Here is a 24,127-nt window from a genome sequence, read left to right as displayed (position 1 = left end):
GCGTTCTCATCTTTGTGGTAGAAATGTCCTTGAAAACACAAGCTGGATTAGTGTGTAGACTCTATGGGACCTTATTGGCAGAGTTGCTGGACCTTCTTTACCAGAGACTGAAATAAAATAAATATCAAATTAATAAATTAGACGTTTCACAGAAAATCCAAACAATTCAGGGATCAAAGATCTGAGAAATTTCTCGATTTTATGGGTTTGGTGGAAGCCCTCGCAGTAAACTCACTTTTCAATTACAAAACTAAACAGTTTTGTTCAATACTTTGAACAGCCATTGGTAAATAAAACACTGGCAACTACCATCTGTCTGTATTTCCTGCATTTAAATGCTTTCAGGAAAACTCTAGTCACGAATAGAGGCTGGAGGGTGGGAGCTCCTCTCATATACAGGATAACATAATAATAAAAAAAACACAAATAATTATGTGAAATAACAAACAAAAAAAGGAAAAAGAAAGTAAGGAGTAGTAGTAGTAGTAACTAGTTTGACTATACCATAAAGTGACCAAAATATTTACGAAAATTGAAAAAGAAAATACTTTAGTGTAGCGGGACCCCACCACAGGTCATAGTTAGGCACAACTGCATGAGGTGTACAAGTTGGGAAATGCTGATGTAACGTTGCATCCCTCAAAAATATCAATCTAATAAACTAGACTTTCACAGAAAATCTAAACAATCGAGTTATTAATAAGCTTCAATAGTACCAGTATTCTTTTCAAGTAAATATCTATCTGTATCGCCCTGTTTCTCAAACTGCGTTACAAGAGTAGCGAACAAACAAACCCATAGATACGAAGTAATATATACATAATCTTCTTTTATTATGATTCCACTGACTCAGATAATATGAGTGTCGTGCATTCTTTTTAAGTACTTCACTTAGTCTTATAATATGTGTAACTACAAAACAGAGCAGCCAGATCTCAACCAAACTTGATGATCACTCTTAATTTAGAAGATATTGCTACGACTCTCCCACAGAGCACAAGTAGGGACCACACCTTTGTTACCTTTGTTCTCTGTCGATATGTTTCTTCAGTTAACTATTGTATCTTGTATCTATTGTACTTCCTCGGAATTTTGTGAGGGAAAACCTACGGTTCTTTTACGCAGCAACTTTAAGAATGACCTACGTATACCTCTTAAATTTTGGTAGGAATTAGCTGTAGGAATTTGGTAACAGCCATTTCTGTGTATCTAATTTCTAGTCTCATGAATATCTTGCACCCAGCAAACATTGCACCCTGGATCTAGGATTGATAGAGGTTGAGAAGCCGATCTAGGGGATAAAGATGAAAAATGAGAGCTGAGGCCTCTCTCCTAAAGCCAAGAGTGGTGGAGGATGAAGGGATGCATTCTTAAATCAGTATTTCCAACTTACACCACATATCTAGTTGTGCCTAACCTTATGTGACCTTGGATGCGAGCCCGGTGCGCAATAGTTAGGTCCCTCCCCCTGCTAACGACAGGAAACTCCTAGATCATTGCTGACCACTGATACAGTACGGTCAGGAATATCACTGAGAGTAGAATGGTGGAGTAAAGGTTAACTTGTCATCAAGTTTTTATTCTATATTTACTACGGTAAGACAGAATGGGTTTAGAAATCAATTCCGAAATTGAATTACGATCTCAATCTTACGATCTTCGATCGTAAATTTACGATCGAATTGAATTGAATACGAGAATATAAAGGAGTCCTTAGATCCCAGACAGTTCGGCTCCCAGCCCAAATGCAGCACCATAAACTATCTAGTCACCCTACTGGATGAAATGCTTTGTCACCTAGAGTGCCCAGACTCCTTCGTGGACCTCTTGATTGCCGATATGGTGAAGGTATTTGATTATCTGGACCACCCACTCGTTGTCAGCAGAGCCAACAAAATGGGAGCGAGACAATTCGTTGTAAGGCTGCTTGCTAGCTTTATGATTGAAAAACATATTTGTAGAAAAAGTTTTTTAAACTAATTTATATTTAATATCATGAAGGAAGAAAGAATAGACAGAGAGTGAAAAGAGGAGGCTGAAAGAATAGTCAGAGAAAAAAGGAGGAGGCTGATAGAATAGCCAGAGAGTGAAAAGACATGAGAGATAGCCATTTTCCACAATGCACAACTGGCGGACAAGTAGGGATCCCTTAAGTGAGGCTTTGCCTTCCAGCCTTCAATTTTATCTTCAGCCCGCATCGACGAGCATTATTCATTCGAATATTTTAGGGGATGGGACCCAGAAAAAAGCGATACATGGCTTGCTCAGATTTTCAACTAATTTTCCTGTACACCTATAGTTTTCAAAGGCCATTGTATTTTTTACTTTGGACTATTTTAAATTATACCAAGGGGCAATTCGCGTTTTAATTGAGATGTGGTGTTCCATCACCGATATAAATTAAGAGGCTAGTGCAACTAATTTTTCATGATGGCTGGCATCATCGAATGTGCCAGAAATTGTTTATCTGCTTCTCTCAAATGTAGATTTGGAGAGCAAGGAGCTTTATTTGTTAATCCTGCTGAACGCGATTATTTTCTGTTAATCTGATGCACTTCAATTTTCAAAACCTCACGCGGATGCCATATGATATACACCATGCTGGATGTACAGTAAAGTCGTTTGGACGGCGACAGATCCAGAGCCAAGCAGTGGAACCTCAAACACTGGTGGAACAAAGAAGGCAAATGATTTTGCAACGTTAAACTTCAGTGCTGTTTGTTTTCTGATTTTATGTGATGATCTTGTACAATTTTATGTCACGTACGGAACTCCAGCCAATCCACCAGATTAGCGGCCATTTATGTTAGGAAGAGATGTTGGAACCTTTGGTACTTGGTCTCATATAAATGTCCTTCCTTGTTTCTTTTCTTTTTTGAGTTCTATAATTATTCACTTTCCCCTTTGTGGTAATTATTAATTTTCTTTTAACAAGGCTACGCCATTATTCTTTCTTTCACTGTAGAGATTATAGAACTATCTGCTTTGAATAGTTTCCCCTTGAAATAGTCTTTCTAGTTTCGTTTTTTAGATCATATTCTTTATGTTTGGGAACATGGATAGGACCCTCAAAGATATTTTTGCCATATTTTTTAGAATGTTCAATTCACAATAGAACGGGAAGATTAAGGAAAAATCCCTTTCTTGGATGTTTCAATTATAAAACAATACTCCTAGCCTTGAATTTTCTATTCACAGCCAGTCGACCCACAATGATTGTTATATACATTCCTCATCAAATCACCCTCCAACTGTAAGAAGAGGGGTAATAATCTCTTTAGTTGACAGAGTTCTAAAATCATAAATAAAAAAAACTACAGAAATCATTTACATTTCAACTCCTTCAATCCTTAACCCTCTATTTGAGCAATGTTTATACATCATCTCAGGGATGTTGTTATCTCTTTTAGGTTCTCTCGAGGATAAAACAGCCCTAGCCGAAAGTGCAACCAAAAGACTGAAAACAAAATAAATATTAAGTTCATTTATATTCTATTTCCTAACAATTTAACCTTTGTCACAAGTTCAATGACTTGACTAGGGGATCTGATATATAAGAAAGACACCCCTAGCCTCAGAAAAGCTACTTGTACAGATAAAATAGTCCCACCAAAAAAGCTAGAATTGGACTTGAATATTAATCATTCAAAAAAGCCCTTTAGTCCAGGAGGGGTGTGGATTGACCCGAAACAAATTGTAAAAGAAATGGTTCCTTAACGCTCCAAACAGAAAAATGTGCTGATTTTAAATATGTAAAGTTTGCTCATCTAGCTGTTTCACAAGTATTTTTTTTTTTTTTTTGGTTGAGGTTGATTTCTAGGGGGTGAAACCCGTTCTTGAATATATAGGCTTACAACAATGGAATTTGCGTCTAGAATAGGGTAATAGATCACGGTGATTATGAAAATCACTTTCATTTGAATGAGCATTTAAAACTTAGGTCTCTTGGGGGTTGAGGTTGTCGTTAAGGAGGTGAAAATCTTCCTTCCGTGTTAAGGCTTACAGCAGCAAAATTTATGTCTAGAACTGGGTATTAGATCAAGGTGATTATGAAAAATCCCCTTCATTTGAACGTTGAACTAAAAATCAGGCTTGTTGAGGTTTATTTTGTGTTGGTGAAATTCGTATTTCAGAGGCAACGCTGTAGCGTTGCCTATAGTAAAGGCCATACGACTCCAATGTTTTATTATTGCTATTATTATTTTCCTTGAGGCACTTCATATGAAATGGGTTGTCGTAGAAACTTCAAAGATGGCTCAAAGCTTCAAAGATAGTAAAAATGATTGGAGGGTAACTGCCCCCCCCCCACGCCCCGCATTCACCCAAACATATCCAATAAAAATTTTGAGATAGCAATTTTGTTCAGAGTAGTTGATTTCCAGATAGAAAATGTATTTTCGAGGAGGAAACTCTCCCACAACCCTCAGGGCAAGGGTATTAAGTTTTGCCCTGGGGGCATATAAGGTTTTTATAGAAGGCGTTGTCGTAGAAACTTCAAAATAGGCTCATTCAATTGGAAATTAAAGGGCTAGTACCCTTTTAAATGTCGAAACTGATTGGAGTGCAACTACCCCCCCCCCACGCCCGTCATTTCACCAAACACATCCAATCAAAATTTTGAGATAGCCATTTTGTTCAGCATAGTTGATTTCGAGATAGATAATATGTTTTTGAGGAGGACACTCCCCCACAACCTTCAGGGCAAGGGTTTTAAGATATGCCCTGGGGAGATGTAAGGTTTTTATAGAAGGTGCTGTCGTAGAAACGTCAAAAAAGGCTCATTCGATTGGAAATTCAAAGGGACAGTGCCTTTTTTAATAGTCGAAAGTGATTGGAGGGCAGCTAGCCCCCCCCCCCCACGCCCGTCATTCCCCCAAACAAATCCAATTAAATTTTTGAGATAGCCATTTTGCTCAGCGTTGTTGATTTTCATATAGAAAATATGTTTTTGAGGAGGACAATCCCCCACAACCCTCGGGGCAAGGGTTTTAAATTATGCCCTGGGGGCATATAAGGTTCTTATAGAAGGCGTTGTCGTAGAAACTTCAAAAAAGGTTCATTCGATTGGAAATTCAAAGGGATTATGCCTTTTTTAATAGTCAAAACTGATTGGAGGGCAACTAGCCCCCCCCCACGCCCATCATTTCCCCAAACACATCCAATCAAAATTTTGAGATAGCCATTTTGTTCAGCGAAGTTATTTTCCAGATAGAAAATATGTTTTTGAGGAAAAACAATCCCGCACAACCCTCAGGGCAAGGATTTTAAGTTATGCCCTGGGGGCATATAAGGTTTTTATTGAAGGCGTTGTCATAGAAACTTCAAAAAAGGCTCATTCGATTGGAAATTCAAAGGGATAGTTGTCGTAGAAGCTTCAAAAAAGGCTCATTCGATTGGAAAATAAAAAAAGTTAGTGCACTTTTTATTAGTCGAAAGTGATTGGAGGGCAACTAGCCCCCTCCCCTCCCCCCCACACGCCCATCCTTCCCCCCAAACAAATCCAATTAAAATTTTGAGATAGCCATTTTGTTCAGCGTAATTGATTTTCACATAGAAAATATGTTTTTGAGGAGGACACTCCACCACAACCGTTAGGGCAAGGGTTTTAAGTTATGCCCTAGGGTTATATACAATTTTTGTAGAAGGCGTTGTCCTAGAAACTTCAAAAGAGGCTCATTCGATTGGAAATTCAAAGGGCTAGTGCCCTTTTTAATAGTGAAAAGTGATTGGAGGGCAACTACCCCCCCCCCACACCCATCATTCCCCCAAACACATCCAACCAAAATTTTGAAATAGCCATTTTGTTCAGCGTAGTTGATTTTCAAATAGAAAATATGTTTTTGACGAGGACACTCCCCAAAAACCCTCAAGGCAAGGGTTTTGAGTTATACCCTGGGGGTATATAAAATTTTTATAGAAGGCGGTGTCGTAGAAACTTCAAAAAAGGCTCATTAGATTGAAAATTCAAAGGGCTAGAGCCCTTTTTAATAGTCAAAAGGAATTTGAGGGCAACTTACCCCCTCTCACGCCTACCTTTTCCCCAAACACATCCAATTAAAATTTTGAGACAGCCATTTTATCAAACGTAGTTTTAAGGTCTGAAAATTAGGTCTTTGAGAATGAAAACTCTCCCAGAGCCCTCAGGGCAAGGGTTGTAATGTAAGGATTCTCCGAATCCTTCGTATTATTTTTTATGGAAGTGATACTCGTATAAACTTTAGAGAGGGCTCATTTGATTGGAAATTGAAAGTTCTTGTTCCCTTTTTAAGAGTTAAAAGAGACTGGAGGGCAACTAGCCCCCTCCTCCACGCCCTAAATGTATCAGATAAAAATTTTGTTAAAAATAGTTGAAAGGTTAAGTAACAAAACTATGGCGTCGACAAAACCCCCCCTGGGCCCGGGAGCAGGAAGGGATTCTCGTATAAAATTCAGAGAGGGCTCATTTGATTGGAAATTGGAAGTTCTAGTCCAGCTCTAACGAGTCAAAATCGATATAAGGGCAAATACCCTCCAACGCCGTTTTTCCCACCTTTTCCTTTGAACTAATTCTGTTTATACCCGAAGACCCCATGAGAGTTAGAATGTTTTGGTATTAACACACACCTATTAGGCATCTGCTCTCCTCCCTAACAAGGAAAGAAATAGAGAGTGTAAGGCAGTGGCGGATCCAGGGGAGGGGCGAGGGCCCCCCCTACCGTACTCTAAAGTAATATAATTTACTTAATTAACGCAAGATTGCGTTAATTAAACTTTCTCCTAACGCAAGTTTATCGGATCAACCTATTTTGCGCCCCCCCTCCTCAAAAATCCTGGTTCCACCCCTTGTGTAATGGCAATATAAATTTTAATGTGTAATTCAATGAACCCCGTTCCAAAGTTTATGCGACCACCTCTTCCACATAAAGTACCCCTGGAAAAATAAATAAGTATTAATTCATTGAACCCTTATGGCTCTCTATTTAGATATCGCTATAGCATTACTTCTGACCTAGAAAGTTGAGTAGAAATTTCAGCTTCCATTTTTATGAATATCTTAAATTATCGGAGGGGGATATGTTTGAGGGGGCATATTCCACAGCTGGAAAAATTCTACTGGTTGGAATTTTACGCGGGGAAATTATCAGCAGAAAAAAGAAAATGTTCTTTGAGGGGGGAGGAATTTCCCAGGGATTTTCCCAGCACTTTAGGTTCCTTTAGAAGATTTTGTTCGTGTCTTTGGAAAAAAGACATTTTCAAAAGACAGATTAATTTCATTTGTATACTTTATCTGTGGCTGCTCAATTATGCATATAAGAGGGGAGACCCCCCCCCACAGTCTCCGTTAAGGTTTCAGTTTTTATCTCAATCCTTAAAAATGAACGCAATGCAATAAAAGTATAACTCAAAATAACATCAATAACTCAATATAACAGGGGAACACAAGGTTTTTATAGAAGGCATTGTCATAGAAATCTCAAAAAAAGGCTCATTCGATTGGAAATTCAAAGGGCTAGTGTCCTTTTTAATAGTCCAAAGTGATTGTAGGGCAACAGCCACCACCACGCCCATCATTCCCCCAAACACATTCAATCGAAATTTTGAGATAGCCATTTTGTTCCGCGTAGTTGATTTTCAGATAGAAAATACGTTTTTGAGGAGGACACTCCTCCACAAACCTCAGGGTTTTAAGTTATACCCTGGGGGCATGTAAGGTTTTTGTAGAAGGTGTTGTCGTAGAAACATCAAATAAGGCTCATTCGATTGGAAATTCAAAGGGATAGTGCCCTTTTTAATAGTCGAAAGTGATTGGGGGCAGCTAGCCCCCAATCACTTTTTTTTCAGCGTAATTGATTTTCACATAGAAAATATGTTTTGAGGAGGACAATCCCCCACAACCGTTAGGGCAAGGGTTTTAAGTTATGCCCTAGGGGCATATACGATTTTTGTAGAAGGCGTTGTCGTAGAAACTTCAAAAGAGGCTCATTCGATTGGAAATCCAAAGGGCTAGTGCCGTTTTTAATACTCGAAAGTGATTGGAGGGCAACTAGCCCCCACCCCACGCCCATCATTCCCCCAAACACATCGAATCAAAATTTTAAGATAGCCATTTTGTTCAGCGTAGTTGATTTTCAAATAGAAAATATGTTTTTGACGAGGACACTCCCCAAAACCCCAAAAACCCTCAAGGCAAGGGTTTTGAGTTATACCCTGGGGGCATATAAGGTTTTTATAGAAGGCGGTGTCGTAGAAACTTCAAAAAAGGCTCATTAGATTGAAAATTCAAAGGGCTAGTGCCCTTTTTAATTGCCGAAAGTGATTTGAGGGCAACTAACCCCCTCTCACGCCCACCTTTTCCCCAAACACATCCAATCAAAATTTTGAGACAGCCATTTTATTAAACGTAGTTTTAAGGTCTGGAAATTAGGTCTTTGAGGATGACAACTCTCAAAGAGCACTCAGGTAAAGGGTTGTAATTTAAGGATTCTCCGAATCCTTCATATTATTTTTTATGGAAGGGATACTCGTATAAACTTTAGAGAGGGCTCATTTGATTGGAAATGGAAAGTTATCGTTCACTTTTTAAGAGCCAAAAGAGATTGGAGGGCAACTAGCCCCCCCTCCTCCACGCCCTAAATGTATCAGATAAAAATTTTGTTAAAAATAGTTGAAAGGTTAAGTAACAAGACTATGGCGTCGACAAAACCCCCCCTGGGCCCGGAAGCAGGCTCATTTGATTGGAAATCGGAAGTTCTAGTCCAGCTCTAACGAGTCAAAATCGATCGAACGGCAAATACCCTCCCACGCCCTTTTTCCCACTTTTCCCTTTGAACTAATTCTGTTTATACCCGAAGATCCAATGAGAGTTAGAATGTTTTGGTATTAACACACACCTATTAGGCATCTGCTCAACTCCCTAACAAGGAAAGATACAGAGAGTGTAAGACAGTGGCGGATCCAGGGGAGGGGCCCTACCGTAATCTAAAATAATGTAATTTACTTAATTAACGCAAGATTGGGTTAATTCAACTTTCTCCTAACGCAAGTTTATCAGATCAACCTATTTTGCACCCCCACTAAAAAATCCTGGTTCCGCCCCTTGTGTAAGGGCACTATAAATTTTGATTTGTAATTCAATGAACCCCGTTCTAAAGTTTATGCGACCACCTCTTCCATATAAAGTGCCCCTGGAAAAATAAAAAAGTATTAATTCATTGAACCCTTATGGCTCTCTATTTAGGTAGCGCTATAGCATTGCTTCTGACCTAAAAATTTGAGTAGAAATTTCAGCTTCCATTTTTATGAATATCCGAAATTATCTGAGGGGAATATGTTCGGGGGAGCATATTCCACGGCTGTGAAAATTCTGCTGGGTGGAATTTGACGCGGGGAAATTATCAGCAAAAAAAAAGAAAATGTTCTTTGAGGGGGAGGAATTTCCCAGGGATTTTTCCAGCACTTTAGGTTCCTTTAGACGATTTTGTTCGTGTCTTTTGAAAAAATACATTTTCGAAAGACAGATTAATTTCATTTGTATTACTTTATCTGTGGCTGCTCAATTATGCATGTGAGATGGGAGCCTTCCCCCCACCACTGTCTCCACTAAGGTTTCAGTTTTTATCTCAATCCTCAGAAATCAACGTGATGCGATAAAAGTGTAACTCAAAATAACATCAACAACTCAATATAACATGGGAATACAATGTTTTTGTAGAAGGCATTGTTATAGAAATTAAAAAAGGACTTATTGAATTGGACATGCAAGGGGCTAGTGTCCTTATTAATAGTCCAAATTGATTGTAGGACAGCTACCCCCCCACGCCCATCATTTCCCCAGATACATCTAATCGAAGTTTTGAGATAGCCAATTAGTTCAGTGTAGTTGGATTCCAATTAGAAAACATGTTTTGAGCAGGACACTCACCTACAACGCTCGGGGCAAAAGTTTTAAACTATACCCTGTGGGCTAATACGGTTTTTATAGAAGGTGTTGTTGTAGAAACTTCAAAAAAGGCTCTTTTGATTGGAAATTCCAAGGGCTCAACAATCAAAAGTAATTTTAGGGCAACTAACCCCCGTCTCGCGCCCATCTTTTCCCCAAACAGATCCAATCAAAATTTTGAGACAGCCATTTCATTAAACGTAGTTTCAAGTTCTGGAAATTAGGTCTTTGAGGATGACAACTCCCCCACAGCCGTCAGAGCAAGGGTTTTAATTTAAGGATTCTCTGAATCCTTCATATTATTTCTTATGGAAGGGATGCTCGTATAAACTTTAGAGACGGCTCATTTTATTGGAAATTGAAAGTTTTAGTTCTCTTTCTAGGAGTCAAAACAGATTGGAGGGCAACTAGCCCTCACCCCTCCTCCACGCCCTAAACGCATCAGATAAAAATTTTGAGATAGACATTTTGTTAAAATAGTTCAAAGTTTTGATAACAAAAAACTTTGGTGTCGACACCGAATAACTGCAAAAAAATAAAATAAAAAAAATAACTACAAACAAGAGTTTGGGTATCGCCTCTCTGCAGAAGCCTAAAACCTACTGCGTCATTGGCACTTTACTGAAAACGAATTATATTACAAATGTTTTCTTTTGTACTTAATATTGAAAATAAATATTAAAATTACAGTAAAATTTTGAACTGATGAGCTTTCAGCAATTAATATCATTATACATCAAACATTCTTAATATCATTATACATAAAACATTAATATCATTATACATCAAACAGTTCTTTTACATTAACAAATTGGTGTCTAGTCGAAAATTATTAACAAATCGTGGTGATTTTGAAAATTGCCTTTATTTGAGTGTAAAGTTAAAACGTTCATTTAAATGTGGCATCAACATTACACAACTCTTGATCTGAAAGAAACTGGGCTTACAATGTAAAATGAAAACTATCACCCATTTTGAATGCTGTAACAAATGATTGAAACATTCTCAACTTTTTCAGTTATATAATATACAAATTTGATAAAGAACGATATATTAATGTTCATACATCTGCATTATCTTCCACATCATCAACTCTGAGAAACTCAGTTGCATCACAGTTAGCACAGCTTGTTCCCTTGCAAGGTCCACGGGACAAGGTGCATTTCCTATCATTTCTTCTGCAAGTGAATTGTATATTCAATCAATCAGTTATGCAGTCACAGTGAAGAACTGCAAGGAGAAAATTGGGGGCAACGAGCAGTTCACAGAAAAGGGTGATATAATCTATTCTGAATTGCCGTATTAAACTGAACAGGATCGAGACTATATCCCAGGGTATTCTGTGATTCCACTTGCAAACTTGCAAAACACACGAAGCAGATGTAACTTTCTCTGGGAATCCGATGTTACGAAACTGATCGAGGTATGAAATTGAGCCTTGAGACTTATACAAAAGTAGCATTGCTTTCTCTGTAGCTGCTGAAATGTCGTGCTTGGTGGATATATATATATATATATATATATATATATATATATATATATATATATATATATATATATATATATATATATATATATATATATGTATATATATATAGGTATATATATATAATATGAAATTGAAACTTTTAGAACATGATCAGAGGGATGTTCAACTGACAGATTCCCGATCCCCTAACTGACACACTATATAAGGGGAAAGAAAGAGAAAAGAGAAGAATACTTACCGGTATTCATAAACAAAATTAAGTAATTTTTACAATCATGATAATCATAGACATAGTCACATCAAGCATCATAATCACAAGATAATGAAGACATTAATCAAAAGACATGAGAAAATAATAACTCAATCATAAAAATAAAAAGAATAATCAGGAATAATCATGATTTAGTTTAGTGGCAGAAGATTTAAAATATTTCACTCTTTTATCAATAATTGTGGAAGGAAAAATGAGCAAAATATTTGGGACAAAAAAGAGTTACTCGTCCAGGGGGGCATAATAATCATAATAATTTATTATAAGCCAAAAAAAACAGGCCATACAGAATAGTATTCTTAATTACACTCCACTAGAAAAATAACATAAATATCAAGTTTCACTCATTGATGTCAACGCTTCATTTACATATTTACATAACTGCCTGATTGACCTTTTTACAGTCGTTTTTAGGATCCCCGGGAACTCCAAATTTCCACCCCCAAAGTACTTTTCCCTTAATAGAGAAAGTTGCTGGCACTCGGTGAGAATATGGGCCACATCCTCAATACCTAGGTTACATCTAGGGCAAGAGTAATCCGCATCTGCATCTGGGGCCACCCTTTTTCTTTCAAATACTCTTTTTCCATTTTTTAGTGACAGGCAATTCGCTCGGATCCGATAATCTCTTAAAGTGTGGCAGCTGAATTGATTCCAATTGTGGTGCCGGGTCATGCCCCCAGAGTTCAGCTCCGTAATGGATAGTAGGCAAAACTTCAGAATTAAAAGCATATTTATGCATTTTTAGATCTTTTATACTTGAAAGCCTTGAATTACGTAAAATGGCAGCTGAAACTGCTTTCCCTCTCTTAATCATCTCTTTTACATGCTCTTTCCATCCTCCTTTTGTTGAAAGTGTTACTGCCAAATATTTAAAATATTTCACTCTTTTATCAATAATTGTGGAAGAAAAATGAGCAAAATATTTGGAACAAAAAAGAGTTACTAGTCCAGGGGGGGGATATGTAAAAGGAATATAGCAAATTCAAATTAAATCCGATTGACACGTTTTTTTAAGCAGGAAAAAATCGCCAAATAGGAGAGAGAGCACGAAGATGAGGCAGAGTCAAAATATTGTAAAGTTTTAACAGATTGAAACGACTAAGATGTATAACGTTAGAGGTAAGTGACGCATAAGCTATCCTTGCCTTTGTTTCAAGATTTTGGATGGCAAGCTTAATAGTTTTCTTAGTTGAATTTCCAATGGGCATTCCCATGTAAATAAGGCTCTTAGAGAGGGGAACACAAGTTTCAGCAAGTTGGAGGGATTTATCAGAGTAACCTTTGAGGTTGAAACAAACATCTACAATTTTATCCACTTTAAAACTTAAACCAATCTTCTGATATTATAGTTTCAACTTCGAGAAAGCGCCCTTACAACCAGAGAAAGTGCAACCTAGATTCAGGATAATATCAGCATATGTAAGTAAAGAGACGTCTAAACGCCGTAAATACAGATGGACTCAATCCTTAAAAAAGAGAAAAATCACGAACAATAAACAAAATTACCTTGGTTCCTCGTTGAAATCTAGTACCCTCAAAGGGTTTTCAATCCTGTAGAAAATTGTAACTTGATTCGGGTCACCACTCGCAAACTGCAATAGAAAATACATATAATAGATGGTGCATAAAACATATATTTTCGTGGAGTGTAACATTTGTGTGCCTTGGTGTAAGTTAAAGTAGTGCAGCTTGGAATTTAGTTCTTGGTACACTATTTACCCGTATGCATAAGCGTAAAACTGCCTTCCTATCTGTGCAAGGCGGAGAAAATGTTGTGGCTAAGAAAAATCGACATAAAGTTAGGGACAATGTCATTTCCCTACCTGAACCACCTCTAGGTGGAGATTTCCCTACCACCTCTAGGTGAGGATCAAGGGGCTACTTCAGCATTGAGAATTTCACGGCTTTGGTGGAGCTCCAAACAATGATATTCAACCCTCCGTCCTAAGGCAATATAGGAAATCCGTTAGCGGACCTCAAAGTGGTAAATGGGTGTAAACATCACTGAACTCCGTTCCAAGAAAGGTGATGGGCCAATGAGCTTAGGGTGACAAAAAACCTGGGGAAATTGTGGTGTACCTAATCCCCAAGAAATACCCAGTAATGATAATGAATGTGAAACAGAGTAAAAATTTGGCTATGCATTCTCCAGGTTTAAGCGATGCGACGAGACTTTCACCCTCGTCAAGAAGTGGTCTAGCTACCACCCCATCAAGGAGACAAGTCCTCAACATTGGCGGCTAAAACCTGAGCTCAATCAAATGTATACTAAAAAAGCCAAGGTATCTGAAGAATTTTATTTTTTATACCTTGATATTTTGTGCATTTCTGAAACGAAACTGAATGGAGGTGACATCTTGACCCTTGAATCCCTGTCTGCGTAAAACTGAATAGAATGAAACCAATAGTAAACTTATAAGTTATAAAAAATAAAACTAATATTCAACTCAAATTCCAAACGAACAAAAATTGCTAAATAATTGAATGAGGACCTTGTCTGTCAAGTACCCCATTTATATATATATATATATATATATATATATATATATATATATATATATATATATATATATATATATATATATATATATATATATATATATATATATATATATATATATATATATATATATATATATATATATGCTATTACAGGAGTTCAAACAGTTAAACAGCATAAGAGATAAAACAATTAAAATATTAGACTTCATAAAAATGAAACAAGTGCTTAACTTTAAATGTATCCCAAATAAAATTGATATTTCAATCAAGTTCCAAACGAACAGAAATTACTAGAAATATGAAGTGGGAATTTTCACCAATTATAGCGCGATTGTTATACGTTCTTTACTGAAAGCAAAATATATTTTTTAAGTAATTTTTGATTTATCATTATAACATTGAAAAATAAGTAAAGTAGAGAAAATTCTTGAATTTATTGCGATTAAATTTTCTAATATCTATTTAGTTTCAGCAGACTGACATGCACTAGAGTTCCATTAATATATCTTCATTCCCAAAATATTTCTCCGAATAGATTCGTTATTGCAAAACTTACCTGCAAAGAATAAAAAATAGATTAAAAAAAAATTAAACTATTCATTTTCTAAAGGTCATCGAGGCACCATTACTCTATATCTTTACAAGAATTAAAACTAAGCCAGAATATTGACATAAAGCTTTCTTTTAACTTGAAAACTCTCTTTGATGTGGTCTTGATTACCATTGGAGTTTTATTTTTTAATTATTATATTCTTGATTCAAAGTAAATACAAAATGAATTTAGCTTTAATTTGTTATAACAAAAGCTTTATTGCTTATACTGTTTCAGTTCTTAAACTGTTTAAAAAATTCATATAATTGGGGTACAAGAAAGACAACTTGTTTGTTCTAGTATTTAGTAATTTCTGTACGTTTTGAGTTTGAGTAGAATACTAGTTTTATTTTTATAACTTATAAGCTCATTATTGGTTTTATTCTTATTAAGTTGTTTCTTTTAACTTTTAGTTGCTTATTCATTGGAATGTAATTTTTTTTTTTTTAATCGGCTGCTGACATATTTTTGCTCTACTTTTGCTAAGAAAACTGTTTCTTATTTAATTTCTGTTTTTTTTTTTTTTTTTTTTTTTTACAGAAAAAAAAACGTAAAAGAAGAAAGCAAAAATTATATGAAATAAATTGAAACTTAAATTGCTTCAATTAGAGCTGATATTTAGATTAGCTATGAAGTTTTAATTAGCAAAACAAAAGTAGTTTTTACAATCATTATGGAGATTTATTTCTGCATTTTCCTAACACGGCCATATCTAAGAAAATATATTCCATCTTTGTTTGTTTTTCATTCATTTAATAAAAAAGAGAAAGGGAAAAAATAATAACAAAATTTAAATGAAATAAATTTAAAATTAAAGTCTTTTCATTAAAATCGATATTTAAATTGGCCAAAAATTTTAAATTAGCTCCTTGACCTGAGTTTTCATGTTAACAACAAAAAGATAAGAAAAATATTTGAAAATTAATTCTTTCACTACTAATGAAAAAATGATTTTATTCTGTGATAAAACTTGAATTATTGATCTAGAATGAAATCTCTTCAGTCAATTTGTAGTTCACAGACAGCAACCATCAATATATTGATAACCCAAAATTTCATACCCAAACGAAGGTATATTTATGTTTACAATTTATCTCGATGCACATATGAAATTAATGGTGAATTTTGTCACGCTTCTCTAATTTTCACCGAAATAGCCTTTCTCCAGACTATTCCTTATTTAATTCCCATCTGGCCAGGTTGGTCGACTCAGGGGTTCTCCTCTAATGGTATCATAACAATATTTTCGGTATGCTTCCCTGTTTGTTGTAGTCTCTGTTGTGTCCCAGGGGGCATGGTCCGCAGTGATTTGTTTGCAGTAGCAGAGAATGGCCATCTAACCTCAAAACGGCAGTGAAAATTCTTGTAACAGTAGCCTTCATTATATTTGAATGAATTCTTAAAAATGTTAACTCTTATAGGCCTAAATGTTAATGCAATTAGCAATATGTTACATTTTGAATTGTAGTTAATTGAGTTCTTAAAAAAATTAATCTGTATAAAATTATTTTTTTTTGAAATTATGAGTTTTAACCCCAAAAAATTAACGAGCTATTGGATTTAAATAATAATTTTATATTTCATTTTACAAAAATAATTCATAATTAAAGCATTACGCAATTTACGAAGGACTCGTGTAATCATTCAATTGTTTTATCATGGGCAGCAAAATAGCGCTATCAGTTAAGACTATAAAAATAAGCAACCTTTTTAAACCGTTAAAGTAACTGACTAGACTTTAAACTTCAATCAAAATAGACATAATCAAGCGAAAGCATAAAATTCTACATTAGAAAAATACACAGATGAATCTGAAATATTTCAAATAGTAAATGAATAACACTATTAATGATGTTCAATTGACACTCTGATTATGGATATAAAATGAATATAAAAATATAAATGCGTCCAGGGTTGGCAGAGCCCCCCCCCCCCTGATCTCTGTGGCAAGGGCTCTAAGTTAGGTGGTCGTATTAAATTCAGATGGGCATAAAAAGAAAAATTAAGAATTTTTATTTCTTATTTATCCTAAATGTCATATGTTCTATTTTTACTAATTAAAATTTAAAACTTACTGCTCTTAAATAAACGACATTAATGCTTGTATCATAGGTCCTAACTTCAGTAGAAAATGGTACAACAATGCAGACTGAGAACTCAATTTTTACATAAATGTTCAATACCCGATGGTAAACCACCAAAACTTCCTTGGGTTTGCATATCTAAGAAAAAAAAAAAAAAAAAAATTAACTATCATAACAGTGACCAGAATTGTTTATCTGGTTCGGTGTGAGGTACACGTTTTTGATCGACATTCCATAGATTAATTTTAAAAAACTTTCCAGGAAAGAAGCTTTCTAAAGAAAACTAAAGGTCGTATTAAACTTGAGATAAGAATAAATGAAAACTTACAATAATTCGAAATCAACACAACCAAAAATTACAAATAAAGAATAAAAGAAACCAAAACGAACGAAAATTAAATAAACAATCATAGCAAAAATAACAACAGGTACTAATATCAATGAATAAATACACGTCAAAACGGGTAAAGCTTAATTTCAAAATCCAAATCAAGCTTAAAACAAAGAAATATTTTTCAATTCTGGCATAAATCAAACCAAATAATTCGTTTCAGTAAATACGCAATAGGCCTGATACTTTTCCCGTTAGAAAAACAGGTAGTGACAATACTATTGTTTGTAGTGAAGACATCATTTAGCAGAAGTAAAAACCCCTAGTCCCTGAAAGCAACCGCGGTCTAATAACCTTCTTCAAGTAATTGGAGTAAAAAAGGTAAACTAATTTTGCAGAACTGGGTAGCCACTTATGTAAGAGAATGATAATTTTAAGTTAAGAAATTGAAACTTTTACCATCAGCGAAACGAGTAGTAGTCATACTCTTGTTTGTAGTGAAAACAACATCCATTAGAAGTGCATAACCCCTACTCCCTGAAGGCGACCACGGTCTACCAACCAATCCTTAATCTAATTCTCGCTTGTCTTTGAATTCTATTTTCTCCATAATTATAATAAAAAAGGCAGACTAATTTTGCAGAACTGGGTAGCCACTTATGTAAGAGAATGATAATTTTAAGTTAAGAAATTGATACTTTTACCATCAGCGAAACGAGCAGTAGTCATACTCTTGTTTGTGGTGAAAACAACATCCATTGGAAGCACATAACCCCTACTCGCTGAAGGCGACCACGGTCTACCAACCAATCCTTAATCTAATTCTCGCTTGTCTTTGAATTCTATTTCTCCATAATTATAATGAAAAAGGCAGACTAATTTTGCAGAACTGGGTAGCCACTTATGTAAGAGAATGATAATTTTAAGTTAGGAAATTGATGCTTTTACCATCAGCAAAACGAGCAGTAGTCATACTCTTGTTTGTGGTGAAAACAACATCCATTAGAAGTGCATAACCCCTACTCCCTGAAGGCGACCACGGTCTACCAACCAATCCTTAATCTAATTCTCGCTTGTCTTTGAATTCTTTTTTCTCCATAATTATAATGAAAAAGTCAGACTAATTTTGCAGAACTGGGTAGCCACTTATGTAAGAGAATGATAATTTTAAGTTAAGAAATTGATACTTTTACCATCAGCGAAACGAGCAGTAGTCATACTCTTGTTTGTGGTGAAAACAACATCCATTGGAAGTGCATAACCCCTACTCCCTGAAGGCGACCACGGTCTACCAACCAATCCTTAATCTAATTCTCGCTTGTCTTTGAATTCTTTTTTCTCCATAATTATAATAAAAAAGGCAGACTAATTTTGCAGAACTGGGTAGCCACTTATGTAAGAGAATGATAATTTTAAGTTAAGAAATTGATACTTTTACCATCAGCGAAACGAGCAGTTGTCATACTCTTGTTTGTGGTGAAATCAACATCCAGTGGAAGTACATAACCCCTACTCCCTGAAGGCGACCACGGTCTACCAACCAATCCTTAATCTAATTCTCGCTTGTCTTTGAAATCTATTTTCTCCATAATTATAATAAAAAAGGCAGACTAATTTTGCAGAACCGGGTAGCCACTTATGTAAGAGAATGATAATTTTAAGTTAAGAAATTGATACTTTTACCATCAGCGAAACGAGCAGTAGTCACACTCTTGTTTGTAGTGAAAACTAGACCCCGAAGCCGCGCCGAAAATCGGTGGCGCGCCGCCGAAAAAAAGACGGCGGCGCGCCGCCGAGCTTGCATCAGCGCGCTGACGCCGCCCCTGATTCTATCGGCGGCGGCGTCACTAATACGCCGCCGTTTTTTTCCCTTTTTAGTTATCGATATCGACCTCCGGGCTTCAATCGTCATCCCGGCTAATCTGTTTTAAAAAAAATAAATACTGTCATCTTGGGCTCGCCATGTATATCGGTTCATAGGAAGGAGAAGAAGAAATTTTTCTTGAAACAAAAATTCTACCTTCCACTTTAAAATTCTGTTCATTTTTCTTTCTGATTTTTCGGATGAAAAGAAGTAGTAAAAGAGCATTAGGCAATTCAGGATGTTGTCATAGGCAGCTCAATCGAGATGTGTAAGTAAAGAACAATGTTGGCACAATGTATTATTATTATTTTTTTTTTTTTCCATACCAGGGCAATTCGTATCAAAGAAGTTGTCGTAGAAACTTCAAAAAGGACTCATTCGATTGGAAATTGGAATAACTAGTGCCCTTTTTAATAGTCTAAAGTGATTGGAAGGCAGCTAACACCCCTTCCACACCCACCGTTTCCCCAAACACATCTAATCAAAATTTTAAGATATCCATTTTGTTCAGAGTAACTGATTTCCAGAGAGAAAATATTTTTTCTGAGGAGGTTACTCCCAAAGAAACCTTAGGGCAAGGGTTTTGTAGTTATGCCCAGGAGGTATATAAGAACGATGTTGGCACAATGTATTATTTATTGTTTTTTCCTTTATACCAGGGCATTTCATATCGAAGACGGCATAATAGTAAAATATTGTACTGGCACGTAAACAAATTGAGAGGTAGTAGTCAATCCGGACTTGTCCCAGTTAAAGATAGGAATGGGGTGGCAATTAGCGATAAGGAAAAAGCTAAAGCGAGATGAGCCGAACATTTTGAGAATTTACTTAAACGAGATAGAGTTGCAGGAAAAAATATAGAGGAACATTAAAAAGTTTGTGATACCTTGGATGTGAAGTAAGATTTTTTTTGTGATGAGGAATTAGAAACAGTACTAAAAGGATTAAAGAATAATAAGGCTCCAGGTGCTGATAGGGTGGTAAATGAGTTTCTTAAATATGGTGGCTCTGAAGTTAGAAATAAGTTACCGAAGATTCTGAATAGGATTTTTAAAAAAGGGGAAGGATATAACGATTTTAGGAAAAGCCTAATTAACACACTGTTTAAGAAAGTTGATAAAAGTGAGTGTGGTAATTATCCAGACATTCACCTGGTCTTTGTAGGCAGTATATTACTTATCAGTATGATACTTTTGAGACTTAGAGGTGCTGTAGACAAAGTTTTATGAGAAGGACTGTGCGGTTTTAGCAAAGATAGAGGGTGTGTTGACCAAATTTTCACTCTTAGGTTAATAATTGAGAAGTGCCTAAGTTTTTAAACACCTTTGGTCCTCAGTTTTATAGATTACGAGCAAGCGTTCGATTCTGTTGATAGAAGAACTTTAGCAAAGGTTTTATCCTTGTATGGTATACCGGAAAAATACATTAAATGGTTTAGTGCTATGTGCGAGAACAACACAGCTGAAGTTAACGTATGATACAAGTTTACCATCTGGTTTTGCGTTGATTCAAGATTTAGGCAGGGCTGTGTTCTATACCCCACTGAACAGGTTATTTTGATGGACTTTGTCTTAAGGAGCACAGGAAAGGCAATGGGAAACCACGGAATCAAATGGGGAGGAAAAAGTCTCCTGAACTTAGATTATGCTGATGATTTAAGCATCCTAGATGAAAGTGTGAGCAAAATGAATGAAGTTTTAGAGGTTCAGGGTGCTAGTATTGGTTTGAAAATTAAGGTTAGGAAGACTAAGTCACTAAGGCTAGGAATAAGTGAAGATGAAAAGGTGACGTTGGGTAATGAAAAGATTGATCAGGTGGGCAGTTTCACTTACCTTGGTAGTATTATTAGTAAAGATGGTCGGAGCAGTGAAGATGTTAAAAATAGAATAGCCAAGGCTCAGGGTGTTTTTTCATAATTAAAAAAAGTCTGGAAGAATAGGAAGATAAGTCTGCAAACCAAGATTAGAATCTTAGAAGCTACAGTGATGACAGTGGTCAAATATGACTCTGAAGCATGGAGGCTCCGAAAAGCGGATGAAAATTTGCTAGATGTTTTCCAGAGAAATTGCTTAAGGATTGTTCTGGGTACCCGGCTGACTGACCGTATTTCAAACAATAGGCTATACGAGAAATGTGGTTCAATACCGCTTTCTAGGTCTATAATGAAAGAAAGGTTGAGGTGGTTAGGGCATGTTGTGCGGATGAAGGATGACAGATTGCCGAAGATTGTTCTTTTCGGCCAACCATCTAGGGCTAAACAGAAAGCAGGTAGTCCCCGTCTGGGATGGGAGGACGTCATAAAGAAAGATATAAAGGAAATGGGAACTTCGTGGGAGGGTGTAAAAAAGGAGGATTTGAATAGATTGGGGTGGAGGAGGAGCGTGCGTAGCTGTGTTGGCCTCAGGCGGCTAGGTGCTGCGGTGAGTTGTTAGTAGTAGTAGTAGTAGTAGATTTTTATAAGGGTCTATGTTGTTAAATTTCGCTGAAAAATTTTTCAAGCATACAAATAGCAGGCCAAACTATAAATTCTAAAAAAAAACGAAAAGATTTGAAGTATGATTTTCTTTTTCCCTGAAAAGACTGTCAATATAAAACGAACAGAAATTAATTAAACAAAATGTTTACAAAAAATTAGTTTTTCAAAGAAAAGTAAAGAACTCCATTAAACCAAAAATGAGCAAAATTAAAGTCAAATAATCTACAAACCGTGAAACTACCGCAACTTAGCATCGATCAATAAATGACACCCAAAACGAACAGAAATTTCAATAAATACCCGAGTCAAACTCAAAATGAGAAGAAATTAACATAAATAGGGCTCAAAACCCCTATGCCTTTCCAAGGCAAGAACATAAGTTGTACTTTACTGACAAAAATACAAATGAATATGCATTGTCAGTTTAATATACATTTACTGATATTTAGTAATCAAAATGTTAATATTATTTGATTTATTGAACTTATAAAAGTAAAAACAGTTATATTTTTCAGTAAAGTGAATATTAAGTTCTGTTTTTGGGAAGGGATAGGGATTTTGAGCCCAACTTATGATAATTTCTGCTCGTTTTGAGTTTGACTCAGTTATTTATTGTTATTTTTGTTCGTCTTGGGTTTCATTTATTTATCGATGCTGATTTGCGGTAGTTTCCCGCTAGGTAGATTATCTAGAGCTAGTATAGAAATATATCTATAGAAATGAATTACATTTTTTGCACAGTTAGCAGAGCACACTGAAGTTGAAGTAGCCTTAAACTTTGACTTAAAACGTTATATATTGACCACTTCTTTCAGAAAAGAATTTCGGAGGGTTATTCCCTGTTGATAGGAAAAGATGGTAAAGGTGCAGTTTAGTTCCTCCTGTAGTGTAGTGCGCAGGAGCCCAATGGTGAAGGTGCAGGTTTGCTCTCCCTTATAAAACAACTTATTTTAGCAGATACTAAGAAGAAGCCCATTTGCGGCATTCTGTGGGACCCCAAGGTCCAGTACTAGTATCAGATCCCGCGAGTGGCAGTTTACGATCGTCAAGTTCTGGCTGTATCAGCCACATATGCCCCAGCTAAATGGCTTTTTAGCACGACAGGACTGATAGTGACTGCAAAAATATCAATGGCTCCAGGCAGAGTGAACAAACTGACTTTTGTTACATCAATTGTAACTGTAGTGATGTAACCCCTGATTTAAAGTTGTTGGTGTTGTTAAGCCATGGTATCTGATTTGTATACAATGTTTTTTCGATGTTGTTATTTGTTTTTTTTTTCACTTCCTTTTAGTATGTATTTGATGAACAGAAGATGTTTGAACTTCAAACTTTGAAAGTTATACGCACATTAGCCCAAATCATTAACAAGAATGACTAAACACGGGATTTTATAGGAACAATGCGATGTTAAACATAAACACAACATACGTTTCCCTGGGTCTAGTGGCTAAAAATGAGAATTCTACTTGGTCTGATCGACGGTGAACATAAACACTTTCGGCACGGCCCAAAAAATTCCTGTTTTGTCATATTGTTCTTGTATGTCTTTAGCCAACCATTTAATAATCCTTACTAAAATCGAGGTTGAACGTGCTTGGTGAAGTGGAATTTTATTATTATTTTTAATCAGAAAAATCGGCGCGCCATGGCGCGCCGCCCGGCGAAAAACCGGGGCGCGCCCCCAAAAAAAATTAGGCACCCCTGGTGGCACGCCGCCGCCGATAATGAATCACACATTCGCCGCCGTCATTTTGGCGTGGCGCGGCTTGGGGGACTAGTGAAAACAACATCCATTAGAAGTGCATAACCCCTACTCCCTGAAGGCGACCACGGTCTACCAACCAATCCTTAATCTAATTCTCGCTTGTCTTTGAATTCTATTTTCTCCATAATTATAATAAAAAAGGCAGACTAATTTTGCAGAACTGGGTAGCCACTTATGTAAGAGAATGATAATTTTAAGTTAAGAAATTGATACTTTTACCATCAGCGAAACGAGCAGTAGTCATAATCTTATTTGGGGTGAAAACAACATCCATTGGAAGTGCATAACCCCTACTCCCTGAAGGTGACCACGGTCTACCAACCAATCCTAAATCCAATTCTCGCTTGTCTTTGAATTCTATTTTCTCCATAATGATAATAAAAAAAGGCAGACTAATTTTGCAGAACTTTGTAGCTATTTAAGTAAGAGATAGATAATTCTAAGTATTAGAATTGGTTAATTAAGTAGAACAATGTTAAAGAGTGAGCTAGAACTTTCGATTTCCATTCATATAAAACACTATGAATTTTACGAGCAACCCTTTCATACGAACCATATATGCTCCTGGGGCATAACTTACAGCGCCTGCCCCGGGCCCGGGGGGCTGCGCTGACTCCTGAGTTTTTGTTATGTGACTTTTGAACTATTTTTAACCGAATATGTATCTCAAAATTTTCACATGATAAATTTGGGGAAAAGGTGCTTGGGGAGGGGGGCTAGTTGCCACCAATCTCTTTTGACACTCAAAACTGATTTAGGAATTTGTATTTACAATCAGTTGAGCCCTGTCTGAAGTTTGCGCGAACATCCCTTAAATAAGAACTATAT

General features: G+C 36.2%; 1 protein-coding gene across 3 annotated transcripts in view; it reads right to left on the bottom strand.

Moving 5' to 3' along the window:
• The window catches only part of LOC148944612 (uncharacterized), a 43,274-nt gene continuing 19,147 nt past the window's right edge, over window positions 1-24,127 (bottom strand). The window contains exons 3-6 of one of the 3 annotated variants that reach the window (XM_089100301.1): window positions 16,852-16,998; window positions 13,189-13,274; window positions 3,332-3,457; window positions 1-107 (exon numbers count right to left, since the gene is read on the bottom strand). In XM_089100301.1, the coding sequence (XP_088956427.1) occupies window positions 98-107; window positions 3,332-3,457; window positions 13,189-13,274; window positions 16,852-16,998 (369 nt within the window). In that variant the 3' untranslated portion in view covers window positions 1-97. The remainder of the gene's footprint in view (window positions 108-3,331; window positions 3,458-13,188; window positions 13,275-16,851; window positions 16,999-24,127) is intronic. The other 2 variants (XM_089100303.1, XM_089100302.1) reach the window with 2 other exon arrangements.

This window comes from Artemia sp. Qi Xiang Cuo, chromosome 14, assembly GCF_049724085.1.
Source record: "Artemia sp. Qi Xiang Cuo chromosome 14, ASM4972408v1, whole genome shotgun sequence".
NCBI lineage: Eukaryota > Metazoa > Arthropoda > Branchiopoda > Anostraca > Artemiidae > Artemia > Artemia sp. Qi Xiang Cuo.
This window is presented reverse-complemented; position numbering and strand designations above follow the sequence as displayed.